Below are 27,914 nucleotides of genomic sequence, written 5' to 3'. Positions count from 1 at the left end.
AAAATATCTGCTTTCTTTGAGCTAGCTTGATACTTCACTAAATAATGTTCTTCAGCCACAGGGCGTGACACATGTGAATTACAACGCTATATACCTTACAGCTAATATACATTACAAATAGCACATCTGTAAAGTTACATATTGGGGAAGGCATTGCATTGTAAAAGCTAAAGTCTCATCCTGTCAGATTACTTTAGCTAGATTAGATCAAGACTGAAACTTGTGTTTGTATGTGTCACTCCCAATTCCATTTAACCTACATTAAATATTCCAGGTACAACTTTCCACCAAAGAACTGAAAATGCCAATTCAGAGCACAGAGATTATTTTTTTGGGGGGGCAATTTACTGCCTGAATTAATCCAGTTGTGCCAGAGTTCTTTGTTTTGAGAGGATTAATCAGTATTATGGGGCTTCTAATCTGGGTAACATCATCAATAATGCTTTGTTTAACCTGGGATTCAGCATGCAACTGCTGTTAGGCCATCAAGTTTTTTTTTTTTTAAATATTGCATCAAACATCCCACTGTGGGCATTAATGCAGCATATCTGCGCAGAGTCCTGAGGATGGCTAACAGGTTGGCTTGCCTGAGAAATGACAACCTTTACTTGTGTACTTCTGAAATGTCCCACCCCACAAATAGCTGACCTGTCCTACCTTTGGCTGACTGTGTTGAGAAGGGAGAAGGAGGGAAAAAAAGGAGTGTAACATATAAGCAGAGTATTGTTCTCTAAAAATCACTTAGTTTGTGCCTCTGGTTTACTTTACCTCAGTGGTGCATGCTTCCTCTACTGGGAATCTGTGTTTATAGAGGGCCCATTTTGCAGGCCCTAAATCACCCTTTTTGTGTGTTTTTAAGAGTTCAATTTAACTTTAACCCATTTCTACTTTTTTTCTTCAGTTTCTAGGAAATTTTGAACCAGGGCACCCCACAAGATAACACCCTGCAATTTAGCATGCACACACAGATAAAGCCCCTCTTGTAAAGAAACCAGTTCTGTGGCATATTCCTGCACCATGTTTGACACACAAATTGTCCACATAGTTTTAAAACTGGTAAGGCTATTTCAGGGTTGGATTGCAGCATGCTTGTTTTACTCGGGGTGTGGGCAGGGGATCATGATTGTCATCTTAGCTTGGAAATTAATTGTGTAGTTAGTCTCTAGTAGTCTCTTTCTTCCATTTCCTTCAGGCTGATTACAAGTTGTTTTCCTTTTACCTGAAGGAGCTGCTTTACCTCGTACAGCACCTAAATTAGTCTACCCCTCAGTGTCAGGCTTTGTCCCCTGGGCTCCTTGTGAACATACATTAAACAAGAAAACTGCATCTGTTTGACATCTGCTGCTGTTTATATTAAACCGTACATATCAAGGTATCTTTCTTGTCTGAAATGCTGCAGTTTGTTTACTTTAACGAGATTCAGATTGGGCTAAAAAAAGATGCAAATTTTTTATCTTGTATGTTGTTTAGCTCATGATAATATTAAATAGAGGAAGAGTGAAGATGGTTTCCTGTTCTTATCTTGTAGACACCAACCTTCTCCAAAAGGTTACATAGGGCTATAGCTCTGTTGATTGTTTGTATTATTTATTAAAATGTCAGGAAATTGTGAAAGGTTCTCATCAAATTGCTTCTGTAGTTCATCCAGAGCATCTAGATCAGAGAATCAAAAGACGTTTCCCATGACAAAATTGATTTATTTATATATATTTAAATTTAATAACTGCGCATAACCTGCTAAAATTGTTCCTTCCTATTTTTCTGCTAATGGACTAATCCAGAGGGGCTAAGCCTTTCTATGAGTATGTACCTCTACCCCACACTCCCACTAAAAACTATTGGGTGGATACTGTATAAACTGTTTCATTCATTCCAGGCAGATGCTGCCAACACCTCTCTTGCTCTGTTGGAAGACTGGTGTGGCGAGGATGGCTCTGCATACCCAGCATGCCCAGCAGGGCTTTTGTTTTGGTAACTTCCCCAGGGAGAGAGGACTTGTTATTACATGGTTCACACCCACTCTTTTCACCCCACTGAGCACTGGATCATACTGGACAGAGCCTGTAGGAAAATAGTACTGCTCTCTCTCCGATCTTGGATCATACTTTCGATCATTCGTGTTGGCAAATCTGGACTGGAAACTTTCTGCTTCCACTGTTTGTAACCACCAGCAACCATGTTTCCTTTCTGTTGCTGGCTCTGTCCCTCAGCTGGTTTTGAAGAACTTCAGCACTTACTGCAACAACACACAACCCCTGGCTAACATTTCTCTATTTTAATGTCAACCTTTTATTTTTTTTAATGTTGCATCATGTGGTATCGAGGAGCAAACTCTGAAAGGCAGGCTGGGCTGTGTGTGTGATTGCTAGTCATATGTGACTTTTTGCATTGTACCTTTGAATAATGTGTGGAATGTCAACCAGGTATGCAGAGGAAATGTAATAAAAGACATCTGACGTCAGGCACTAAACCGGCGTAATGAGGGCAGGAACGTCAAACTGAGAGCTGCTACCACACAGCCTGTCACAGCTTCAGTGAGGAGCCAATTCAGGCCCAGATAATTTCAAAAGATATAATTTCCTTTTTGACCATATTTTCTCTTTTCATCAGGAAAAAGTGAGTTTTTTTCCTGAGATTTATAATAATAATAATAATAATAATAATAATAATAATAATAAGGGCACTTAAAGGAAGCGGCTTTTGAATGCAAACAATAAAAATAAAATGCACAGGCAAGAAGATTAAACCATTAAAGCATCATTAGCTGTGAAAACTTGCTTGCATTAAATTGCCTCCGTGTATTTTATGGTTAATTTTAATTATTTGTAAGGCATTATGTGCTGTGTACCTAATCCCATTTTGCAGCTTACTATTTCTTTAGTTTTGCCATTTGTCTTTGCAATGATAAACTTTGAACGCGAACTTCCCATACTCAGTGACGACTCCCCATGGAGCTAACTACCTAGCTAAATACCCTTGAGTATTTAGGCTTAAATGGTGAAATCTATTATCCATTAGTCTTGCCAGGTTATGGTATAATGTGCACCAGCGTTCCCATGCCAGTCCTGGCTTGTTTTGAGGAAACATGCTTACAGAAAACACAGCCTGTGCTTTGTCAAATATCATGATTGTTTTGTCAATGTTTTTCCACACAAGTTGTTTTACGCTGCACACTGCAACTTTTTTATGGTCTAGAGTAGTTTTAGCTGTAACTTGTATTCTTAGTAGATTAAAAATTATTTTTGCTTTAGTTCTGGCACTGGAGGCATAAACTTTATCTGTAATAAAGAAAAAAAAAAAAAAAAAGCCTATACGTAATGTGTTATCCTCTGGTCATGTCAAAATGCCACGTCTTCAGCTGCTAGCTGGATCATCTTCATTTAATTTTGCGTAATGAGTTAACTCAATATATAGATTTAATTTGGTCATCCACTTCCAAAACAAGCAATATCTTGTTCTACGTCTGGAAATAGAAAATATAGACACAAGAACTCTTAAAGTATCTGTTTAAATTTCTGTTGTTTGACAGTAAATGTAGTTGACACATTTAGATATTAATGAATTTACCAAAGAGGGAGTGAGAAGGTGCTGCTTTATATGCAGCTTTTATTTCAGTGCCAGACTGTTGAGCCGATTAGATGCTGGTCTGAGTTGTTCAAAGCCCTGGCACTACTGCAGTGCTTGCACACAAAAGAGCCATATTCACATATGGCTCTTTTGTGTGCTTCCTCTCATTCTGAATGAAAAGGTTTGCCATGATGTGTGTTCTGTATGAATGATGAGATGTGAGTGTGTGTCTTAGTTTGAATTAGATGTTTTTATTACTTATTTTTCTTCTTTTTTGATGCATTATGATGTCTATTTTATAGACACAACCAACTGTTTGGTTTTCTTTGATTTCTTTATATGATGAGGAGTGGTTTGCATCATAACTGCCCCTGTGTGACATCTTTAAGGGCTGTTTGCAGTGATGGAAAAACCAGTACTACAGTCTAGGCACTTCTGAGTGGCCATGAAAAAAACTGCTGGGAGGGGCATGGTTCTTGACTGGTTAAAATCCCATCTTTGTTTCCTTCTGGTTAAACACTGAGGTTACAGATATTGCTGTCATTTTTTTATGACTAGCAACCTAGCAAGATAAAGGCAGGACAAAATAAGATAAGAGGAGATTGCTGGCTGTCATATCGCTAATGAAGTCCAAAGACATTTTGATATATGATATCACCTCATGATTCTTTATGGACTGAAAAGGCCAATTAAGGTTCCTGGAACCTTTGTGCCATTTCATGCTGCTGTTTTTGCAGTGGAAAATAACACTATAATACACTATATTTAACTAATTCACAGCTTAGGCCAGTAAGGCCTGGTATTTCTAATCATGTTACTGGATATGAATAATAGAGACATGACTACTTTGGATAACCTTGTGCTTAGTTAAGAGTAGCCAATCAACTCAAAGAGCATCATGCCTTTGTTAGGTGAAGATCCTAACTGGCTAATAGACCTGAGTTCCACAGTTCGTAATGGCCCAGAGAACCCTGCTACCCTTTGACCTCTTCTGCTGCAAACCCGACAGTCTTCCCATTTTCCATCCTCTCCACACACACACACATCCAGGCGCACATGCTGTCCAGCTTGTCCAACCACCCCTGACGACTGGCTGTTTGTTTGTGTGGAGGAATTTACACTCCACTGTGTACAGGAAAGCTGGCTCCCTGTGGTTCTGCCAGGGCTGACCTCTTCATCACTGGCCAGCGGTGGGAGGAGCTGAAGGATAAATTTATCTGCCCCTCAGTTTGGAGCAGTGGTGGGGTGATACATTATTACTTGGAACCTGCACAAGAGCAATCACACTTTATCCAAAGTCAAGAGATGGCACTACCAACTAGCATTTCAGATTTCACATACTGAACTTTCAGGGTGATTAAAATGACCCATGCGATCTGTTAATTATTTGAAATGACAAGGAAATTGCAGGTTTATTAGATTATTTGAGGGAGCAGGAGTTTGTCCTTTCTCAGTCTGCTATATTAAGAAGATTTTATTCTAAGCTTCTTTCATATAGCCAGAAGTATTAATTATCTTCAGTGAAAACAGCTGGATTAAAAATGGTCACATCCTGTGGGAAAGCTTTACTGTTTAATTAAAATCAGGGAACTGTTTTTCTCTTTAATATATTCTCCTTTTTAAAAACCTCCACACAGCATTGACTCAGTGAAAAAACTCCAAACAATAAGGACTTTGTTAATATTTGGGCATAGTTCGGATGAGGGCACAAGAGGTTAGGAAAAGCTTACTGGAGGCTGGACCAACTCCCTGCTCACTCCCCTCACTCACCAGAAGCCTGTTGCCAGAGGAGAATGTGCTCATAGCGTTGCTCAGTGTCATGTATACACCAGAGATCTTGTGGAAACAGCCTGGTGTGTGCTCGGATGGCGTTGAATAAGAGCACTGAGGGGGCAGTGAAATGACCTCACACGATGCAGAAACAACAGGCGTACCTCTCCTGGGGAGGCTTTTTACAAGCTTTTACTCAAACTGCTCAAAACAAAGGCCTGCCTGCTCTTGTAGGATTTACAGTAAACATCAAACAGATTGTAATCTATACTTTGTTTGCTTGATTATCAAAATAGCGGTTTAAAAATGGACGAGGTTTCACCCCGTTTCGATGATCCAACGTTCTAATAAGTCTTGGGAATGTTTAGGTCTTTGAAAGGTTCATAAAATGCACACATGGAAACATGCTCAACTGTTTGGATACTATTAGTTTCCACCTGTATAAGAGATTATAGTTTCTGCTGTAGTCCTTAATTTTCACTCTCGTCCTGTAGTGCAGTCTAAAAAGAAAAGGTCTCAGGGGTTTGAGGCTATCTTCTTACAATGCAAATCTCCAGTTCTCCCAACAGTGTGAGGTCAACAAACTTCCAAATTGTATATGACCAGGCTTTGAATGTATCTGCTGTGCTCCTCATACTTGCTCTCGCAGAGTCACTGGGCACCCGATCAGGCCTGCTTCATTAGGCAGGATTTGGGAAAGCTGATTCATAATTGATGAACACACAGTTAAGCTGTACCAAAGAGAAAGCAGCTGAACTGTCTGAGCAGAGCTATCTTTAACCTTCATGAACTCTGAGGATTTTTAGGTAATGAATTTAAGTTAAATTTATTATCAACAACACCCATGGATTTTGGCTCTAGATGGGTTCAGAGAAGAGTTATGTAGGACAGCCCCTGAAATGTGAACACAGCCTGAAACATTTTGCATTCTACGACAGCAATTTGATGAAAGCTTGATTCGAGTTATTTGATAAACTTGATAATAAAGTGAGGCTAAAGTCAAACATTTTGATCAGCTAATGTACATTCCACTGCTGTTTACCTAAAAAATGTGATCATGAGTTCAGGCAGCTGAAATGAATTTCCTCTGTAAGGTTGTTTATCTCACCTTCAGAGACTGTGTAAAGACATGACTTGTTGATGGGAGCTGTGAGTGAAGCTGCAGCCCCATAATATTAAAATGATTGAAGTTCAAACATTTGCGTAGCATTCTTGAACATTTTCCACTGAAAGTTTCTAAAAAAGGGAAAGACAACACTTTGGGGGAACACAATGAGAAATGGACGGATGATGAAGGTGATAATATGATGTTTTTCTGTCTGTTTTAGGGAGTGGGGCCACAGCTGTGGTTCAGGCAGCCTACTGTATACCACGCAAGGAGAAGGTGGCCATCAAACGCATCAACCTAGAGAAGTGCCAGACTAGCATGGATGAACTCTTGGTAAGACACACTCCGTTGCTAAGTAAAAGCATGTCACAGTGAACATTGTTACTTTTCTTGTGTGATCAAAGGAAGCTGCTTCCTAACAGCGTCAGATTGTGTGTGGGGGCTTTGTCTCTGTGGTTCTGCACATGTGGATGGAGTACGTTCCACCTCTGCTTTTCATTACTGGTTTTCTCTGAACCCTCCTCCAATCATCTCTGTCACTTCAAACACTATTCTCTGAAGGAGGATGCCACTTACTGCCAGGAAACTATTAGACCTCCATGGGACATCTTCCTGAATGCTGTATTGTGTCTTTATAGCCTCCATGCAATCTTGTACCACAGCTCGGCACATCATTTACATTATGATGTGTGGTTTCCAGTTTAGCTCTAGATGTGGAAAGATTATATTGAGTTCCTCTGTGCATGGATGTTATGGTGTACATGTTTGGGGTTCTTGTTCTTTTTTATTTGAGGGTTAAAAGGTTTCCTCTACAGTTCATCATTTCAAATCAGGCCTGTCTGATGGCTATAAATGATTAAATATGTCACACTACTTGGCTTGGACGCAATCTAGGACAACATCGTGTAGTAAATGTCAGTCCTCCTTTCTTCCAGCACACACAACACACACAACACTTCTCAGGTATTTATCTATGAAATGACCTGTAGGCCGGCAGCATGATTGATGTATTTTTTCCAGTCCTTTCTAGTACTCATCCAAAGGTCTGTAAAAGTAACCTCTGAGAAATAAATATTGTGTAAGCCTATATGTGCTCGCGGAAGATCGCAGCTAGGGATTGCTGGCAGGTTGCTCACTACTCATTGGCAATACTAAACTGAGAAGGAGCCCTTTCCCCACCCCCAGAATTCTGGAGGATGAATCAGGGGAATGTTGCTCCCGGATTCTCGGAGCAGGCGGTCACATGGAATACAGCAAGATCGGATTTCCTGCCTGTGGTTTCCCCCCACCAGTTCCACACCACGCCGGGTGCCCGGTTAAACGGCGAGGAAGCATTAAATTGAACCCAGATTGCCTCTCTAAGAAAAGTGGCTTTAAAGTATGATGTTACAAGTTTTAAAGGAGCCTGCAGGTCTTTAACCCTATCTGTGAAGTTCTTTGATACAAAAATTAACAATTTGTCACATCCCAGGGTCTCCGTTAGCTTGTGGCATGTTGCCATTATTCCAGGCACATGAGGTAAAGGACAGCTGCTTATCAGAGGTGCTATGCAGCTGAACCTGCTTTTGTAATAAATTGATATATTTATTGGCACTTATGAGTAAAATGTGATCAGTAACATTGAGTAAGTGGAACTATCACTGTTAAAATATGTCAAAAGAGGTCACAGGGAGTTCACAAAGAGAGTGTAGCAGTAAACATAAATACTTCTGAGCTATATCTTTTCAGTGGTTTCAGACAGTAATTTGCAGCTTCTTTATTTCATAGTAGCTTTGTGTGCAGTGAGATTGTGTCATAGTGAATATGTGTGTATGTGAGAGGCTCTTAGTAACTGATAGTGACGTAATATTGCTCCTATAGTGGCTTCTCTGTGTGTCTGCCATCAGTGTGATTCCGTGGCACCAGTTTGCGACCCGTCACTGTATTCAGTTTGTGACAATAGCTCATTTATTTTGTCACTCAGTTTCAAGGTTCACAGACACACCAAATACCAAATACTGAATAGATGAGGCCTAATATAGCAAAAGACATATTCCAATATGAAGGGACTAGTCTATTTCCTGGAAGATCCTTAGTTATTTTGGACTATAAATGGTGTAAATGCTGCAGTGTTCAGCATGGGTTCAGCGGCTGCACCATCTTGCTTCCCTGTTTGGTTAACTTGGTACAATATATAATTTCTAATGTCATTTATTAGATAGAACAGGGGGATGGAGTGGCAGTCTGTTGTTGTTATTGATCTGAACTTTTAGTCCACTCTCTGTCTGCCAGCCCTCCACAAATAAAGATGGAGGTAAGCCATATTTTTACTTAATGGAAGTTAACCTCTCATGTTGAAGGGTTTGACAGGATGGGATGTTTAAAGAGACTTTTCATGGAAGCTTCTCACAGCAATTTGGTGTTAAATTAGTTCATATAATCATGTTGTTTAAATGTAAGGAATAATACAAGTAGAATACAAGAAATTGATTTAATCACTTTTAAAAGATATTCTATTAATTAATTTATAATCTGTTAATTTGTTTAAAAGTTGTTGGTTGGCAGTTATATGTTATGCTAATGGGAGACAGGTTATAGATATTACACAGATGGTCATTACCTCAGTTCATTTGACACTAATGGTTTACACAGGTTACCATAAACACATCACCTGATGTCTTCAGTGTATATTGAATCTAAAATGTAATTAGGGGAATCATGTGTGGAGCAGATGGCTTTGTGTGTGGTGGCAGAGAGGTGTGTCTGTTGTGGTCTGCAGGTTGGATGCACTGAAAAGAATTGCTCTGTGTGATTAGTGTGACAATACTGCAATCAAAGAACAGACTGTTTGCAAGAAATATTTTCTTGTTTTCATAATCTGAAGCTGACTAATGCCTGACTATGTCATCATGCACAAAAGTGTTTATCTGATCTCTCTGCATTAGGTTGTTTTTACAGAGGAAATATTTCATCAAGTGTCACAGGGTGTTGGTTGATGGTTACACAGTTAGATGTAGTGTGAATGGTTTAGCGTGATGAGAACATTTCCAGGATCGTTTGCTGAAGCATAGGTTTACAGTGACCTAATCCTCACAACAATGAGTCTCTCATTGTCTGCTGGAAAAGATGGGAAAACATGCCAACTGCCAGAGGACGATATCCTCCCTGTTATCCATTGTTTTTCTTTTCTGGGGTTACCCTGGCCCACAGAGCTGTGGTGACCTGCCTCTTCACTGTGCTGAGAACAGAAGGGAAGGGTGGAGGGTTAGCACCCAACAGGCTATATCACTATTATTCTCTCTGTACTATCCAGAGGCAGAATGATGGGAGAGACAACCCACATCACTCGCTGTCTGGCCCAACAGACTGGAAGTTATTTTCAACTGTCTGATGATCAACAGCAGCTGTCCTTAGAACTGCAGTGATATATGTAGTTCACCTGTTAGTCCACTGATAATCAGTCTGGATGCAGCCTTTTGCTCTGAAACATATCAGGCCGACCTGTATTTTGACAGACACGCCTCAGGTCTGTGTTTATTTCAACATGCCTGTACCTGTCATTATCAAATGACTTCATGCACAGTCTGTTCCCACCCTTATTATGCATGTTCTAAAACCTCTTTTGTCCAATGACATTGCCATTTATCTGCCTTGTAGTGTTTCTTATTAAAGGCACTAACCAAAGGCCCCAGGCTCAATAGTGATGAGTCTGCAGTAGCTGCTAATGCAGGTTGTGTAAGCTAAGCATTTATGCTGATGGAATATCTGACTTTGACTGCTTACAGCTTGACCCACAGGCATCTATTGATTTATGCCTTTAACAAACGTTTGTTGTTGAGGTTTCCGCTTTGACAGGCTTATGGTTCATCTCTTGTGGTAAAATAAAGTTGCATTAAATAAAATTCAGAATTTGGTGTACGATGACTCACAATTCAGTTAAGATTCTCACATCTGTTACTTCATATGAATTTAGATTTTCTGTTTGATTATTCCCCCCCTCTTTTTTACTAAAGTCATCAGTTAACTAATAAATATTATTATTTTTAGACCCCCATAATTATTTCATGACTGATTGGTTTCATTATCCTGATATTCTGCTAACACTGTGGGTATGTGGTTTATGTAGCAATAATATCAGCTAAAAATGCTGTAAAGCCCTGGCTACAGGTTATATTGTTTGTCAAGTATTCAAGTGCAAAAACAAATCCAAAATGTCAGTGAATCAGAGCTTCCTCCTCTGAAGTCGGCTAGATTTTCTTTCTCTGAGGAAACTCTTCTATCCTCAAGTGACTCTGGGACTGGTGCTGAAGTGATGGATTAGGCCTCTGTGCCAGCATTACCTCAGCTCTCCTGCTTTCACACTCACTCCCTGTGAGTGTGTGCTGTATAAAGGGCTGAGTACTGGCTGCCTTTTTTTTAACTTCTGCATAGATGTGCATTAAGTTGACCTAGCCTATTTCTCCTCTGTCTACTGATGGCATTAAGATTTTAGGTATTGGACTAAATGTGAAGAATAGCTGCAGCTCTAAAGGTGTAAACATTTATTGAGACTGTCCTCCAGGCTCTCAAACCTTTTTTGGGAAGTCAAATATTAGGCCAGCAGGCTGTTTGTTTGGAGTTGAGTTGTGTTAAATCATAAGATATGTTTATTTGTTTCATAGTTCATCTTACTGCCACCAAATCACATTTTAAAAAATGATTTTTCTTTAATACAAAATTTCAGTCCAGTTCCACTAAATACTTTACTCTACTCTACTACTACAGCTTTATCAGACTACATAAACACTTGAATGCAGATGATTAATCTGACTTGTTCTGGTTTGTCTTTTTCCCAACAACAGAAAGAGATTCAGGCCATGAGCCAGTGCCACCACCCCAACATCGTGTCTTACTACACCTCCTTCGTGGTAAAGGATGAGCTGTGGCTCGTTATGAAGCTTCTCAGTGGTGGTAAGTGCAGACCATATCCCTCAAAAGGCTTTATACCTCCATTATCTGTCAAAGATTTTATTTCCAGCCTTCAGTCCATCTTAATGTTTAGATGAAGGGCAGACAAATACAGCAATTTCACTATTTGCCAATGAAAAAGAAATGACTGTGAGGATGGCCTCAAAGATGCTTTGGTTTGTCCTGTTAGGTCACATTACTCATGAGAGTGGGACCATATGAAGAGCCGGGCTACATGCTGCCTGTGATGTTAACTGTGATTGTAGGGATTTTGACAGCACTGATTCTCTTTGTGTCTCCTGTGAGATGCTGCTCTTCCTAGGGCTTTAACTCAGTGCAGCACAGGAGCTAATGACAGGGCAGAGGTAATAACAGCCCACAGGCTGGCGTCATGGCATCCATGTGGCAGTGCTGCAATTAACTAGTGAGAGGAGCACGAACAGGGGGCCACCGCGGAGAAGAAACCCTCAGAATGCAACCATTGCATCTGGATCTGATTCTATTGTTCAGCTTTATTTTCATCAGCAACACATTCACATTATTATTAACTGTACTATATAACATTTGTTGTTCTCTATCAGTCCACGTTTCTCTCAGACCCCTGTGTAAAACAGTGTCCCACTGTAATGGATACTGCCCAGGTGGCATGCCTGGCTCTCCCTGATGCACTCGAATCAGGAGCGCCTTGGCAGCCGCCATGCAGCCACCATGCAGCTGGACCCGGGGCACAGTGCCCGCCAAGCGACGCTTGAGCAGACGGCCAGCCTCCCAGCAGGAGCAGACACCACTTAAGATGGCCTCTCTCCTTCTCCTTATCCTTGTGAAACAGAGGCCCTTGATGTTGAGTTTTATTGTGTTGAGTAATTAAATGATGGCCATGGCGACGCCTGCCATGGAGACGGATCTGAAATGAGGTCGAGTTTATAGACCATCACTCCACAGGGGCAGTGCATACCAGCCCTGAGTAAGGCCAATTCCTGTCTGCTCCACCGGGTTGATGGAGCGTAAGAAACCCTTGCACCCCCCAGCTCCGGCTTGTCTCATGTCTTCTGCTAGATAACAGCTCAACAATAGATCTGACAAAGTCTTGATGTGTTTTATACTGACAGTTTATACAGTTTCTCTTTGTAGTGCAGTACATTCCTACAGGTCTCAAGCGTAATAGAGAACATTGTTAGACTGCATAGTGTGCATGTGTGTGTATGCTCATACTTGTCAAGCAATAATTTCTCATTTTAGCCAGATGCACTTACCATGTAAAAGAGTTACTGCTACTAAGTAATAGCTTAGCTAAATAGTTTACAGATGCTTCCAGAAGCAGTATTTAACTCAAAATGGCCCCTTTCTATTTAAAACTCAGTTTACTCAAGGTTTACCAGCAGTTTGTTTTAACATATGCAATTGGTTAGCATTATGTCAGACTCTGGCATTAGAGCTCACTGTTACTGTACAGCAGTCAGCTCACCAGGCTAACCAACAACACCTTGTCCCAGGCCAGAGCCTTTTTGTGGCAATCTCTGAAAGCAACAAGAGTAGGATCATACAACACCGTCATTTCAACTAAAGTACAGTAGTAAGTGCGTTCACTGCGATCCATGCAAGTGAAGAACGTCTACATTCTGATCAGTTGTCAGTGTTTTACAGCTGAATTGCGCCATAGCTAATTTGCATAAAGTCGCTCAACTTTTGTAGCACATCGCTTTTGTAGCTAGGTGCTACAAAAGTGCTCTTGCCCATAGAAAGTGAATGACCTCCGGGGATTTTACAGCTTTGGTCGCTCTTGCTGTGAACGCAAGTTAATGTACACATTCCCACAGATCTATCCAAGTTTTGTACAGGCCACTTACCTAAGTTTCAGCTCTGCTTAGTTTTGAACCAGGGCTTCAAAGTCAGCACAGTTAGTGTGCAGAAATTCAAACCTGAGCTCCTAAAGCGAAGCATAAATGTATGCTGATTGTTGCACACCACTTCATTTAAGTTGCTTTTCAGTGACCTGTTGGCGCACACACCACTCTAAAATAGAAACAGTGATATTACCACTGAAAACTGATTGGCATGCCATTTTGATCTCAGTGTCAGGATTAAGCTTTCTACATCAAAAAGCCATCACCTAAAACTGAACTGTTAAACCGCTAATATTTGATGGTAATTAGTGGTCCCATCACTGTGTCTTATGAACTGCATGTCATATGTTTTCCCACCCAAATAAGCAGAGCTCTAATCTTCCCTCAACACAAACCTCCTTGCTGACAAATCCATTCAAGGCCAAACCTGTAGAGCTGAGCTTTGAAGCAGGTGTGCTGCAGGCGCAGGGCATTTCAGGAAATTCCTGTTCTGACTGCGACATGTGAACAACTGTTTCATTAGAGTGCTGCATAACCTGTCACTGACTAAATTCACATTGGAGAGACATTTACCGAAACCCACAGGGATGGAGTATGAGTCATACCAAAGTAAGCAGATAAATGAATGAATATGTTCCCAGGAGATAAATGTGCAGCCTCGACCTGCCGTCACTGCTGCTGAGCTCAGTCGACTGTCATTCTGTGTGCACTCTAACTAAAGACAGATCAGATTTTGACTGAGAAAATGCTTTGTCAAGTTTGGATTTGTCACATCATGATACTGCCAAAATGCCTGGAGCTTTGATAGTGACTTACAAAATCACCCTTTGTTTATTTTTGTGTCATTGTGGATTTCCCCTACAAAGTGATGTAACTTAAAAGTTTGGAAAGAGGCTTCATTCAGTCTGGGACAATAACTGTCTAATTTTACAAGACCCATGCCTTGCTGCAGCCCCTCCCTTGCCCCGCCTTCACGCTCCTCCTCTAGCCACATGGGCCTTTAGCACAGTTGGCACCAGCTCTCCTTTCCTTCTTCCACTTCCCCATCCTCCCCTCTCATCCTCTCCCTTGGTCTCAAAGCTCCTGCCTGAGAAGAAGAGCAGTAGTTCTGTAACGGTTGATGTTCCTGGAAGTACAGTGAAGCAGAGTTAAGTTAAAGCCCTAGATTTTCTACAGCAACAGTTTAAATCTAAAAATGAAATGATGATTTGGCATGCTCCTGAATATTTGCATAATCTAAAGTGTACTCAGCTCCATGTGATTTATGTAAACTCTTCCTCTGGGGATTTGCACTGTTCAAACCAAGAAGGTGTCATTTGTCTTGCCTGTCCCATACAAAATGAACTTCTGGATTGTTAACCTGTCAAGTCAGTGTCAGCTTCCTGAAACAGCCTAATGAGGTGTGAAGAGTTCAATCAGATGAATTTAAAAGAGGCTGACGAGGCTGGCATTTAGTGATCCTCCAAAGCTTGCATCATGCTGTGTATGTGTGTGTGTGTTTGTCTGCACTTCTGGACCTTTTCTTGCTGCCACCTCAGTTTAAACAAGACTTGTGATATCCAGTTGAAGCTGAGTACATTCACAGCTTGGCCACTTTCCCATGTAATCATACATTCATTTGTTGTCTCATTGGGACTATATTTTGCTGTTATTTGGACTTGGCTCTGTTCACTTACCCTGCTTCCTCCATTTCTTCCCTGTCGTCACCTGTCACTTCTTGTTGCTTCCTCTCCTCCCTCCGGCCACTCCAGACAAGGAGGTAAAACTCAGACCAAGTGCACTGTGCAGAGGCAGTGAGAAAGCAGGAGAGGCATGTGAGAAGGAGTAATAGAGGAGGAAAAAGAAATCAAACGGACTCCCTTTCTATAGCGCGCTTCAAAGAGCTGTCACATCAGAGATGCGAGGCTACACTCTTCTTACATTCTCCTCTCTCTTCCTGCCAATTCACTCCTTCACATGCTCACAAATACACCCTGCTATCTCTCAAACTCAGACACAAATCTAGGATGCTTTTCACGCCATCCCTTGCCTGTCCTTTCTTTGAATTGTTTGTCTCGTTCCCTCACTGCTGAATCACATATTCTGCTGTGCGCCGTCACTGCGCGACGAACCCGATGAACTCCTTGCCTCTCCTCACCCCCTCCTCACTCTGCATCTTAGTATCGCTGTGTCTACAACACACAGTAACACTGTCTAGTCTCAGGTGGCCCGTCATTGCTGCCTCCTCCGGATAATGCAGTGAGTGCTTCAGGCGAGGATGTCCTGAAATGATTGACCAAATAAATATCTTTGTGCTTCTAGCCTGGTGCAATTGCTGAAATACAATCAATTAAATCCTGGAATTGTGTTATTAAACAGTTCATGGACATTGAAGTGGTCATTTCCAGCTTTTGTTTGCAAGGGTGTGTGTGTGTGCAGGAGAGGTAGACAAATAGACAGCGTGGCAGTGTGATGTTTGTGTCGCTGTCTCACTGCAGCACAACAAAGCCTGTCAAGCAAGTGGCATTCTTTTTGCTTCTCTGCTTTGTCTCCATTCACCAGTGTTGCCCAATTTTCTGAACCTCTTTTCAGAGAGATGTTCTTTATCCTGTGGAAAGTCACACAAAGGAAATCATACAGTGACGACACTCTGACTTTTCAGCCAGGTCGTCTCCTTTATGCTGCAGGAGCCAGACTGTGGGAGACATAGTGACTTGTCTCCTTGGTCCTAACAGGGCCTGTTAACAGCTACACTCGCTCTCCATTTAGAAAAGACAAAGAAGAATGTGCCTGAAATGCTTACCTAAAGTCTTATCCCTAAATTCTAGTAGGTTTGTGCTTAAATCTTAACTTATGTAATCGAAGAACTGTGGAGAGAGAGACAGAGTTTAATGTAATAAGCTCAAATTTAGGGGCTGTGTCCTCTGCAGTCTGTGAAGGCTGCACCAAGCATTGTTGAAATGAATGAAATGATCTAGCCTACAGAGGATTTCCTTTTTGTGTCACCAGCTGCCACCACACATCGCTCCTGTCACCTAGCAACCTGCTGGTTTCTACTAAGATATCTTTGGCTATCAGGGTTCCAAATGCATAGTCAGCTGCTCTATTCTATTGTGAAAAAATGTATCCAACCATAACCAGCATGCAATGAATCCTGGCATATCTTTAACAACCTCGAATGATCCACCTGATGCATTCTCCGCTGCCTGTAGAATGGGATAGCTTTGTCATAAAAATGTCTTCAAACGTGTACTTTGACAATGTTGCAGGCACCTCAGAATAGGGTCAAAAATCTCTGCGGCATTTAAAGTTTTCTTAAAAGATGCACCAGCTGAATGCATTAGTAAAATGTTGCATGGGTTGATAATATGGATTGACAGTAGCCATGCTAATTTTACCATGTTGTTTGAATGCAACGGTCTACAAAGAGCATATTTACCCTTTAAAATGCTTGGTAATGATTTTTTTTCTTCTCCCTCCACCACTGGTTTGTTTTGCCATGGACAGTTAGAAGGTCATGGTGTTGTTTATGGTTATAGGACTTTGTCTTAGCATAGTTAAATCATTTGTTTCCCCTGGAATAAAATCCATTTTACTGGGACTGGAAAAAAAGGTCCTTGTGTCCCAGCAATCTAATTTGTCCAAACAATATGAGATTATACAAGAATTATCTTGACTGAATGTCTGCCAGTCCACCAGGAAGTATGTGTTTTCATAAATCACTTTTTGTTTTGCGTGGGCTTAACAAATGATATGAGCTACCCTGAGGTGACTCTTTTATCTGTGCAGGAGGTTGACCATTAGCTTTAATCAGAAAGAATTTATTTAACTAGTCATTTCTGCTGCTAGATAATTTTGTTTTCTCCCTGATGTTACTGTCGACAATCACCAATGTATTTTTTCAACAGAGAAAAATACAGCATGACATTGTAGTGCAAGTCTAGCTTTTTTCTGTCAACCATTTTATTTGCTGTCTTATTTGCTTGTCAGGCTCAGTGCTGGACGTGATCAAGCATATCATCTCACGAGGAGAGCACAAGACAGGGGTCCTGGACGAGGCCAGCATAGCCACTGTGTTGAAGGATGTACTTGAAGGACTGGAATACCTACACAAGAATGGACAGATCCACAGGTAACAAATCAAGATGCCCTCCACTAGTACCACAATAAAATTGACACAGACACAGAGCTTTTCATCATTACAAAAAGACTTTATCAGAGTTCACCTTCATGGTTTATAGAGCAGAAATGCATGTCTCCGTCTCCTCCTGTCTTTTCCCCGGTGGTCAGGTCACATATTCTCAGTCTGTCTTATTCAGATAAGTCAGTTCATTGGCAAAGAAGAAAATGTGATGGTGGCTTGTATTCAGGTCAAATTTGTTACACTAAATCTTTTGAGAAATAGTTCTTGGAAACCGCAAAACATATTTAAGAGGTGATTAGATTTAACATATCAGATCAGTAAACCAATCACCAAAGATGAAACACAACTATAAAACAGAGCCTGATGGGCTCTGAAAGCATGAAAGCAGTCAGTGGAGCTATCCGTGTAGTTAGCATGTAGGTAGACGATTCTTGCCATCTTTTAAAGGGCTTTTGTGCTTTAAATGAATATAAGCGGTTGATTCCCACTGCCCCACACACCCACACCCATGCAGAGATGAGACAGTATACTTTATCAAAGGCACTGTGTCAAGATGAAGAAGCAGTAATGATGGGTTTGTGGCTCACCACTAAAGAATGGTTATGAAAAAATATCAGTCATCTCCATCCTGTTGTACTAGTACACTACTAAAGTGTTAGCACATGATATAAATACAGTGGAAGAATCTCTGACAGCATCAACTTAGAAACACTGACGAACACTTAATAGATGTTGAAAAGAATGTGCATAAGTGTAATGTGTTAATGGCAGATTAGCATGCCACAGGAAATGTGATCCTGAAAGCTCTCCTCTAAGCCAGTTCAAGACCCGGCTAAGTCGCCACATTCAGCCTGTTACAATGAGCTTAAAGCCATCACAATACTTCCTGTGTATTTAATATTCATTACTCACCTTTTTATACACCTCCTCTGTTCTCCTGGTGGCACACGCACCACCCAGGATAGGCCACATCTGTAAGTAATGCATAGCCTGGTTAAGTGCTCAGCAGCCTTCAGAGTAGCACGTCATTGAGAAGTAAAGGGAGGCTTGACCGACCATGTGCTCAGCATCTACTGCTATGTATATGAATGTAAAGGACATTGATATCATCAGCTTATCAAGCTGCAAATTAGAAAACTGCTGTGTTCTATAGAAACTATAGGTAGACATGTAGGAATTAGATTATGTAAAAATTAGTGGACTAATTAAAAGGAAATTCCACTGCAGTGTATTGTGATTCTGCGGCCTGTTCAGCATAATGTGACAGGGTTATCGGTCACTGCCAGAGAGGAGGTCATGTTTTTCCTGAGAAAAACCTGCTTTTAACACTGTGTCTTGTCATGCTGAGAGAGGGGGAGCCTCAGTCAGTTGATCTACGTCTGCTGATGTGAAATCCGCACATATGGCCGTGCGTGTTTGTGCGGTGTAAGCTGGATCATATGAGTCGGAGCCTCAGGGCAGGGGTGAGGAGAGAGTCGAAGGGGCAGGGTTTTGTGAGGAGGGAGAAAGTGTCACATGATATGCTTCCATCTAGCCCAGGGCAAGAAGGCAATTAGAGTCTTACGGCCTGAGCTGTAGGCTCAAACAGAGACATTTAACACAAGGCAGCGAGCTGCTCCACCTCCTTCACAGCGGCTTGAAAAGTCAGTAATTCAAAGGTGACACTTGTTCTCTAACTTCAGGTAGACATCATCCACATCATAACGGATGAATATTTTTAATTCCATCAGATGAATCGTAGCCTCAGAGTTCATTTGGAAGCCTCCTGCTAGACATTAGCAGACTTACAGTTGTAGTGAGCCTCACATAGGAGGTACTTAGGGGGTCTTTGTCAGCAAATTACTCTGGTATGCAGTTCAGTAATGACCAGATAATGCTGTCTTGGGGCACAGAGAGGCTCTTGCTCTGCCTCTGATGTGGAAAGTATGGAAAAAGTAATCAAAATATGGATCCATAGTGATAAATGTATGGTCAATAGGGTATTTTTAAAGAGAGGCAGATAAACAAGGTAATCTATCCCAGCAGGAGACCCACAGGGCATCTCATAAACCGTCTTTTACTGCCCTGTTAGGGGCACTGTAGGCCTGGCACCAGGATGTAATGTCATCAGAGGTGACCCGGTGAAGCTGCAAGGTGCACGGGCTGCCAGATGAGATTGATAAATCTTCTTGACAGTTTCATACCAGGTCTGCTACCACCTGGCTACTGTGGGCTATCATTTCAGTAAGTCATAAATATGGTGGGACCACATGCCTCGTTTAATTTTACATCTTTTTTGTTTCATAACATCAAATAAATCATTACTTCTTCTTTAGGCTAAGAAGAATAAGCATGTGTCTGGATAACTGCAAGGAGTTTCCACTTGAGTTTTTTTACCCATCTGCTTCAGTTTTTCTTTGAACTTGCATGGTGCATTGTGTCACCACCTCCTCCTACTCCCTCCTCCTCCTCTTCTTCTCTTGTGAATGTTAATGACTGTCTGCACTCTGCAGCCTTTTTCTCGGAGCATTACAATATGCTGCAGTGAACCATGTGAACCATAGCCTCTGTAATTTTTGAATGAGTGTAGGAATCAGATCTCCTTTCAATTGATAAGGCTTTCCATGTTTGTTCATGCTGTAATTCACAGATAGCGTCTCTGACAATCATTTTGTTTTGTGAATTTTAACAAGCTGAACAGCAGTGTGTCATGTGGATGATGTCATCTAGAGACACACAGTATATTGCTGAAATGTGAGGGCAGTAGCATGGCTCTGATCCGTGGCTTTAAGCTCAAAACTGCTTTGAAGTAGTAAAAACACTTTGTGAGTCACAGGCTAATTCATTAACCTAACAACTTGAAAACATGAATTCTGACTTTTGATCTTTATTTGTAGCCACATTCATCAGTGGCTGTGGGGCTGCCAGTGGAACTTTGTTTTTTATGAATTGCCATGAATTTCTGCACATTCATATTTCTCAAATTATGGATTTAAATTGGTTGTTTTTTCCCTCTAATGCCATGCTGGCAAAGTTTTGACATGCACTACTTTCCATTGGCCTAACAATGTTTTGCTAGGTCTGACATGTTTCAGGGAAGGTTCTGCAGCTTCTTTTTGCTAAAAGGGAGTCTTTACTGAAAGAAAATGCTGTCTGCATGCAGTAAAGAATGGCCTGTGCTGGTAGCACTGTTGAAAGACATACATGAGGCTGCTGTCACTGTGATGAGCATTATGATTAAAGTATAACGAAACTTCAACAGACTGCTGAAGACATCAGTGTAGCATACTCCTGACTTCTAAGACAGGTCAACCCTCTGGCTTGCTTCCAGGATGTGTCCTAAAGTTACATGGTTTTCCTGGAAAAATGTGGTAAGATAAAAAGTTGGCAGAACTTTAATTGGCCTCCACTGAACCCATAATAAAAGTCCTGTACATCATTAACCCAGGCTAATCCCTGTAGAAGACGTGATGGGGCCCTCTGAGATTGGGGACAGTGGTTGTGTAAATGAGGGAAAGTATTTTGGGACACCCCCCAGACTTGTCTTTCAGCGTCAAGTGGTCCACTCTGTGCCTCCACTACCATCCCTAAAAAGCAACATCTCAAATTACAGCATGTAATTTATCCCTGTTAGATGTACCAATACCAAAGGTAGAGAATGAGTGTGTTCTTTAAGAAAATGTAGCAAGACACTGGAAGATACTGTGACCTGATATCACCTAGTTGTTAATGTCAGGGCAGCAAAGTGACAGCGGGACAAGCCGGGGAGCCGCCGAGCACAGACGTTAGACGGTAGCAGACATATCCAACGGTGGTTTTTCTAAGCCACAAGCGGAAGCTGTCATGTTTGCTTTCTATCCACCCATTCCCTTCCTCTGCATCATCCCCACTGTGACAGTTATGTAATTAAACTTGTCTAGACATAAATGCACATCAAAGTTTTACCACATATAGTACACAACCAGCTTTTTCTGTCAGAACGTATTACTGGAAACACACACCTTAGAGATGACACAGTCTCAGACTCTGCCCCATGTGTTATCCGTGTGTGGTTCTGGATAGTTGTATTATCCGCCCTGCCCTGGGAATCCCCATCCGTTGATTTCAGCCTATGGTCCTAATATGTGACATATGCTGCTGTCCTCCCTCTGGGTCTCAGTGTTTGCCACTCCCTGCCTGGAGATCTTCTGGTATTTTACTGGGGCACTCTAAGCTAAAGTGGCCTCTACATTCAAGTATTCATAAGAGTATGAACAAAGATCGGAGCTGCAGCCTGCAAACTCTTGGGTCCCTTCAGCACATTGTCTGGTTTGAGTAGCTGTATTGTGAGGATTACACTTGTAGCTTGTAGCTGCAGGAAAATGGGGGCTTAATCCAAACTGCTTATTCAACATCCTACTTTAGGAAGTCTGAGCACCACTGTCCTTGTGAGTTGGGAAAGTTTTTAGCATGCATTTAAAGTAAGCAGTGTGCTTATCTGATAATCTTTCTAACGATCAGTGCTCTCTAAAGCTTTTCCTCCCCACGTATCTAGTATGTGGCATATGGACTTAATTATAGAACCAATAAAGCAGTAGAGTAAATCTTTGTGTCTTGGATGCTGTGATGTCTTGTCTCCAAACCAGTTTTCTTCAGACCATACTATTTTTACAGTCCTTTTTATTGAGACCAATTTGTTTGCTGCAATGATCCAACAGCATTTATGTGTCAGCTAAGGCTGCAGGCTTTTTACTTCAGTGCCCCCTTCTGGTAGACACATGAACTACTCAGAATTTTACATCACATCTTTTTTGAATCATTTGTCTGCCTGTCAGTGCTGTTTTAAGATCTCGCTGTGCTAATATGTGCCAACCAGATCTGTCGGATGCTGTTTAAGGTGACGTAATGGCTGACTAACTTTATTTTGTTATTGTCTGTTAAAATGTTCATTCATTTCCCAAAACACTGGACAGCAGAGAGGACTAACTGTTGTCCTGCTGTCCTTTCTTTTACATCCTCGCCTCCCACTTGACTCTTTGTTTCTATCTCTCTGAAAGTCTGTTGCTATGACAACTCTGTCTGTCTGGCGAGATGGCAGCTTTCGTTCTGTGTGGCAGACAGGCAGCCAGACAGCTGTCCCTGCTGAATCCTCTTATCGCCACCAGGGGAGCCTGAGCAGGGATGAACAAATTAACTACAGACTGTCTGTGTGTGTGTCTGGAATAAACTGTGCTGGAAATGAGAAATGAAATGAGAGTTTGTAATGATGATGTTAAACTCATTCCAGTGCTGTGTGAGAAGCTTTTGGTTAATATGCAAATTCTTGACTTGTTTATTCGCAGGGATCTGAAGGCTGGAAACATTCTACTCGGGGATGATGGTTCAGTGCAAATTGCAGGTATTTAGCCACAAGGCAACAGCATGTTTCATTCTATTGACCCAGATTAGTCGTGAAGCTGTGGATGCTTTTCTCACCTTTACTAAAACCGCATTTGCTCCCCTTGACAGCTGACATTATCCCTGTGTCTCAGTCTGTTTGTGCTGTAATGGCACTTCTGTTGTTGACTTACTGCTTTGTGTGTGTCTGTCTTATTTTTTTATCTTCTGTCAGATTTTGGCGTCAGTGCCTTTCTAGCCACAGGTGGTGACATCACTCGAAATAAAGTGCGAAAGACGTTTGTAGGAACACCGTGCTGGATGGCCCCAGAGGTCATGGAGCAGGTCTGTCCCTCTTTAACCAACATATCAGAAAACAGACACAATGGAGGCTATAGTGTGCCTTACACCTACTCAATGATTACTCAATTTTAGAAAGCAACATCCTGCAGCCTTTATGCCTGTGTCATCAGTAAACACTTATACCAATGTAACCCCATACAGAGGATGTAAACTTGCAGATTATGTGTACTGATTAGCCACTATATTTAAACCACTGCCAGGTGAAATGAATACTATTGATTATCTCCTATTTTACCTCTCACAGGATAGGATATACAGCATATTAGGCTGCAAAAGAACAGCCCTCTGAGTTAAAAGGAAGGGGCGGCCTCCAGGACTGACAATGAAGTCAATGTGGAAGTGCTAAAAAGTGCTTGGGGCTGGTTCCAAAAGCGACTCCCATGTTAAAATGTCCAGACAGACAGACAGCAATAAACATGTTTGCAGTCTGGTACAAAACTCTGATCTCTATTGATTTGTTCCCTGTTAGTAACAACTGCATGGGCGGTGATTTTATTATTTTTTTTAATTAATTATGGGTGTGACAATTCTGAGTGACAGGCAGCTGCCCCATAGCAAAGCATTGCACTTGCGCTCCACCTCTTTGCCTGTTTTTAGAGTTTAGACAACATGGTGACAATCAAAGCCTCTCGGACCTTCCCACAGGGACTTAAAACAGTGCTTCAGAAACCTACGGGTGATGTCATGGAATCTTTGTCCATTATTTTTATTGTCAATTGTTAAAAGCAGGAATACAGGACAACCAAAGGATCTGAGAGACCCACTCATTTATTGGCAGACGCGGTGGTCCCTGTCGAGGCATTAGGTTTTAATGTAGTGGATAATCAGTGGATAATTTAAATATTTAACCAGTGGAAGAGCAGCTTCTGTTCTGTAAAACTAAAAATGTGAGTAAATGTCCTGTTTAGAGATGTGAACATTATGCTTTCTCACACAGGTGAGGGGTTATGATTTCAAAGCAGATATCTGGAGTTTTGGAATCACTGCCATTGAGCTTGCTACAGGAGCTGCACCTTATCACAAATACCCACCAATGAAGGTAAATATACTGTGGACACTTCTTATTCATTACAACATTTCTCATCCTGGTTGATTAGTGACACTAAAAGAATTCTGTCTAGCTGTGAGTACAAGTGTTTGTGCTGTGTTCAGGTCTTGATGCTGACGCTGCAGAATGACCCACCCAGTCTGGAGACTGGCATCACAGACAAAGAGACAGTAAAGAAATATGGCAAATCCTTCAGAAAGATGATCTCCCTGTGTCTACAGAAGGACCCGGAGAAAAGGTGATATATTCTGTTATATTGTTGTGTGTTATGTGCTTCACTAGTTCTATTAAACATACACTTTGCCAGTTTTTCCATCATTGACAGTGTATAAATGTTGTCACTGTGAAATGAACAGAAGTAATTCACGCATTCTGCTGTTTTTCAGGCCAACATCATCAGAGTTGTTGAAGCATAAATTCTTTCAAAAAGCAAAGGTAGGTGCTTAAGCTCCCTCTGGACCTTAGACTGTATCAGTTAGGCAGTGAGTCAGCATCATCCCTCTTACAGGCAGCGGCTGAGCTGGTTGATGAGTAAAAGTCTGTGCCTGTAGAAGCGATTGTGTCTGAAGGACCCCTTGTTAAAATGAAGCTGCTCCTTAAGACTGCAGATGAATTTTTGTTTTAGGTCTTGGGGTTTTGAGTCGATTAAAGAAGGGCTTACTGTGAGGGTACTTCTCAGATTGTCAGTGTATCTGACGCAGGCGGAGGTCGTTTTTGCATTCCTCTCATTATTGGCCTGCAAAGCTGTTTCTGACAAAGGCAGGGATAAGCACCAGCACAGAGCCTCTGGCTGCTCTCTGCCCTAGCAACTGGAACAACTAAAGTGCTGGTTCAGCAGGTCACACAACCGGGTTGGCCCACTCCACCAGATCCCTGTCGGCTGCAATACTCTGTATAAACAGCAGAGGGCAGGCTGTGTCATTATTTTAGAATTATTTGTTGATACAGTCTGCTTGTTTGTTTGTTTTATTTTTGTTGCAGACACAATAATAAAAAGTCAAGTGAAGTAAGCATCACTAAACTGTATGTCAGTATGATATGTAAGATATTTAGGGAAGTTGGGTTGCGTATGACTTTAAACCAAGTTAAAGCTGCAAGCAGCATTGTGGGCCCTCACACCTTGCGATCTGCGGGGCCATCGCTGTCTCCTCTCCTATGCTTTTTCTGGCTGCCAGTAGGTGGCGCTGTGACTGTAACATCCTATTAGCATATATATCTGTTCAGACTCAGGTCCATAGCAGTACTGTAAGATTTTGTCCACATTGCAAGAAGTATGTTGGTGGTACTGCAGAAAATACAGTGGTCAACTTTGAGGCCACGAAAAATTAAAATAAATAAATAATGAAAAATAATGATCCCTAGGGTTTCAATAGGGCTCTCACACTGTTCGGTGCTCAGGCCCTAATTAAAAAGGATTTTGAATTAAACCCTAAAATTGACAGGAAGGGCAGTGGTGTGGTGTCTTATTAAGGCTCATTATAGGTTAAACCTCTGAATAAGATTTAACAAAGTGGCACAATAAACAGATGTAGAAGACTAGTGAACAATAACTAATGATTATTTTCTCTCGTGTCAGACCCATGAGTATTTACATGAGAAGCTAATTCAGAGGGCGCCCACAATAACAGAGAGGTCGAAAAAGGTAAGATGACAAATATTTACATCTTCATTTTGTGCTTTGCTGCCACAAACACGAGTTCATTTGTCTTCGCCTGTGTTTGTCAGGTACGCCGAGTGCCGGGGTCCAGCGGCCGGCTGCATAAAACAGAGGATGGCGAGTGGGAATGGAGTGATGATGAGCTGGATGAAGAAAGTGAAGAAGGCAAATTAGCTGTTGCAGCCTTAAGGGTGAGACGAGCCTACCTATCTTTTTCTCCCCCACACACAGACACACAATAACACTTGTTATACTTCACATGTCATGTCTTTTAATCGCTGTTTAAATTGTCATTCTCATGTCTGTGCAGTAGCATGTTTGTCCACTGTCTCTCCACTGAGTCTCCCCTTATTTATGTTATGTGTGTTCTGTCTGACGGCCAAGGAGCAGCAGGTGAAGCCTGTTAGTGCCCCCAGGCGACAAGTGCGCTTCTCCTACCCACTCGAGCTGCCTGCGTCCAGGGTTGTTCACTTGCCACCATGATACAGATGGCATTCCCTTAACAAGGAAGGACTCTCACGTTAAAGCTGGGGAAGCATGTGGCAGTAGAAAGGGCAGATGACCTGATGTTAGTGTAAGGGACCACACAGGGCACATCTGGAGACAGCTGTCTCACAAGTCTCATTTAGACTTCCCCTTCATATAATGCTGGCTTTGTTTAGCTTTATATAACTTTACACTAGAGTAAGGTGATTTGTAGTTATGCAGTGAGTTTGTTTGAAGGGGAGCTTTACTGCTTTGTTACTGAGCAGAAGTCTGCTCATCACACGTGAGTGGAATTTGACCCACATGCTCCATTAGTTAGCACTGTAGATGTCCTTTTTAAAGGGTGATTTGTTCTGTTACATGGGAAGGAAACAACTAAGCAATATTAATGCAAGGAGTGAGAGTTTCCGTTCCTGGAAGCCATCTGTATTTCCATTTCTCTTTTTTGTATCACTTTTTCTTTCATACTGACCAAATCACATTTAATAAAAAAACAAGGCCAGTAACTCATCTGCCTTGTAAGTGGTCTTCAAAGAGAGCACTAATAACCATCAAGGACTTAAAACTTGACTCTCTGCTCCTTTCATGCTGCTTTGTTTTTGGCTGCTTGTTGGCAAACTGAATTTGAAATTCAAACAGCAGCTCTGGAGTTGTTAACTCTCCCACGAGCTGATAATTCTACAAATGTTGAAATTCTGGAGCCCGGCTCTATAATACACTCAACAAAAATATAAACGCAACACTTTTGTTTTTGCTCCCATGTTTCATGAGATGGACTTGAAGATCTAAACTTCATTCCAGATACACAATATTACCATTCCTCTCAAACATTGTTCACAAATCTGTCTAAATGTGTGATAGTGAGCACTTCTGCTTTGCTGAGATAATCCATCCCACCTCACAGGTGTGCCACATGAAGATGCTGATCTGACATCATGATTAGTGCACAGGTGTACCTTAAACTGCCCACAATAAAAGGCCACCCTGAAATGTGCAGTTTTGTCTCACAGCAAAATGCCACAGATGCCACAAGCATTGAGGGAGCGTGCAATTGGCATGCTGACAGCAGGAATGTCAACCAGATCTGTTGCTCGTGCATTGAATGTTCATTTCTCCACCATAAGCCGTCTCCAAAGGCGTTTCAGAGAATATGGCAGTACATCCAACCGGCCTCACAACCGCAGACCACAAGTAACCACACCAGCCCAGGACCTCCACATCCAGCAGGTTCACCTCCGAGATCGTCTGAGACCAGCCACTCAGACAGCTGCTGAAACAATTGGTTTGCATAACCAAACAATTTCTGCACAAACTGTCAGAAACCGTCTCAGGGAAGCTCAACTGCATGCTCGTCGTCCTTATCGGGGTCTTAACCTGACTCCAGATCGTCGCCGTAACAGACTTGAGTGGGCAAATGCTCACATTCGATGGCGTCTAGCACGTTGGAGAGGTGTTCTCTTCACGGATGAATCTCGGTTTACATTGTTCAGGGCAGATGGCAGACAGCGTGTGTGGCGTCGTGTGGGTGAGCGCTTTGCTGATGTCAATGTTGTGGATCGAGTGGCCCATGGTGGTGGGGGGGTCATGGTATGGGCAGGCATCTGTTATGGATGAAGAACACAGGTGCATTTTAATGATGGCATTTTGAATGCACAGAGATACCGTGATGAGATCCTGAGGCCCATTGT

General features: G+C 41.8%; 1 protein-coding gene across 1 annotated transcript in view; it reads left to right on the top strand.

Moving 5' to 3' along the window:
- The window catches only part of oxsr1b (oxidative stress responsive kinase 1b), a 32,629-nt gene that overhangs the window by 1,054 nt on the left and 3,661 nt on the right, over window positions 1-27,914 (top strand). Inside the window, exons 2-11 of the mRNA XM_028433140.1 lie at window positions 6,666-6,778; window positions 11,266-11,374; window positions 17,185-17,326; window positions 22,639-22,694; window positions 22,908-23,017; window positions 23,973-24,074; window positions 24,188-24,321; window positions 24,470-24,518; window positions 25,660-25,725; window positions 25,809-25,931. Coding sequence (XP_028288941.1) covers window positions 6,666-6,778; window positions 11,266-11,374; window positions 17,185-17,326; window positions 22,639-22,694; window positions 22,908-23,017; window positions 23,973-24,074; window positions 24,188-24,321; window positions 24,470-24,518; window positions 25,660-25,725; window positions 25,809-25,931 — 1,004 coding nt within the window. The remainder of the gene's footprint in view (window positions 1-6,665; window positions 6,779-11,265; window positions 11,375-17,184; window positions 17,327-22,638; window positions 22,695-22,907; window positions 23,018-23,972; window positions 24,075-24,187; window positions 24,322-24,469; window positions 24,519-25,659; window positions 25,726-25,808; window positions 25,932-27,914) is intronic.

The sequence above is a fragment of the Parambassis ranga genome, chromosome 20 (assembly GCF_900634625.1).
Source record: "Parambassis ranga chromosome 20, fParRan2.1, whole genome shotgun sequence".
Taxonomy (NCBI): Eukaryota; Metazoa; Chordata; class Actinopteri; family Ambassidae; genus Parambassis; species Parambassis ranga.
This window is presented reverse-complemented; position numbering and strand designations above follow the sequence as displayed.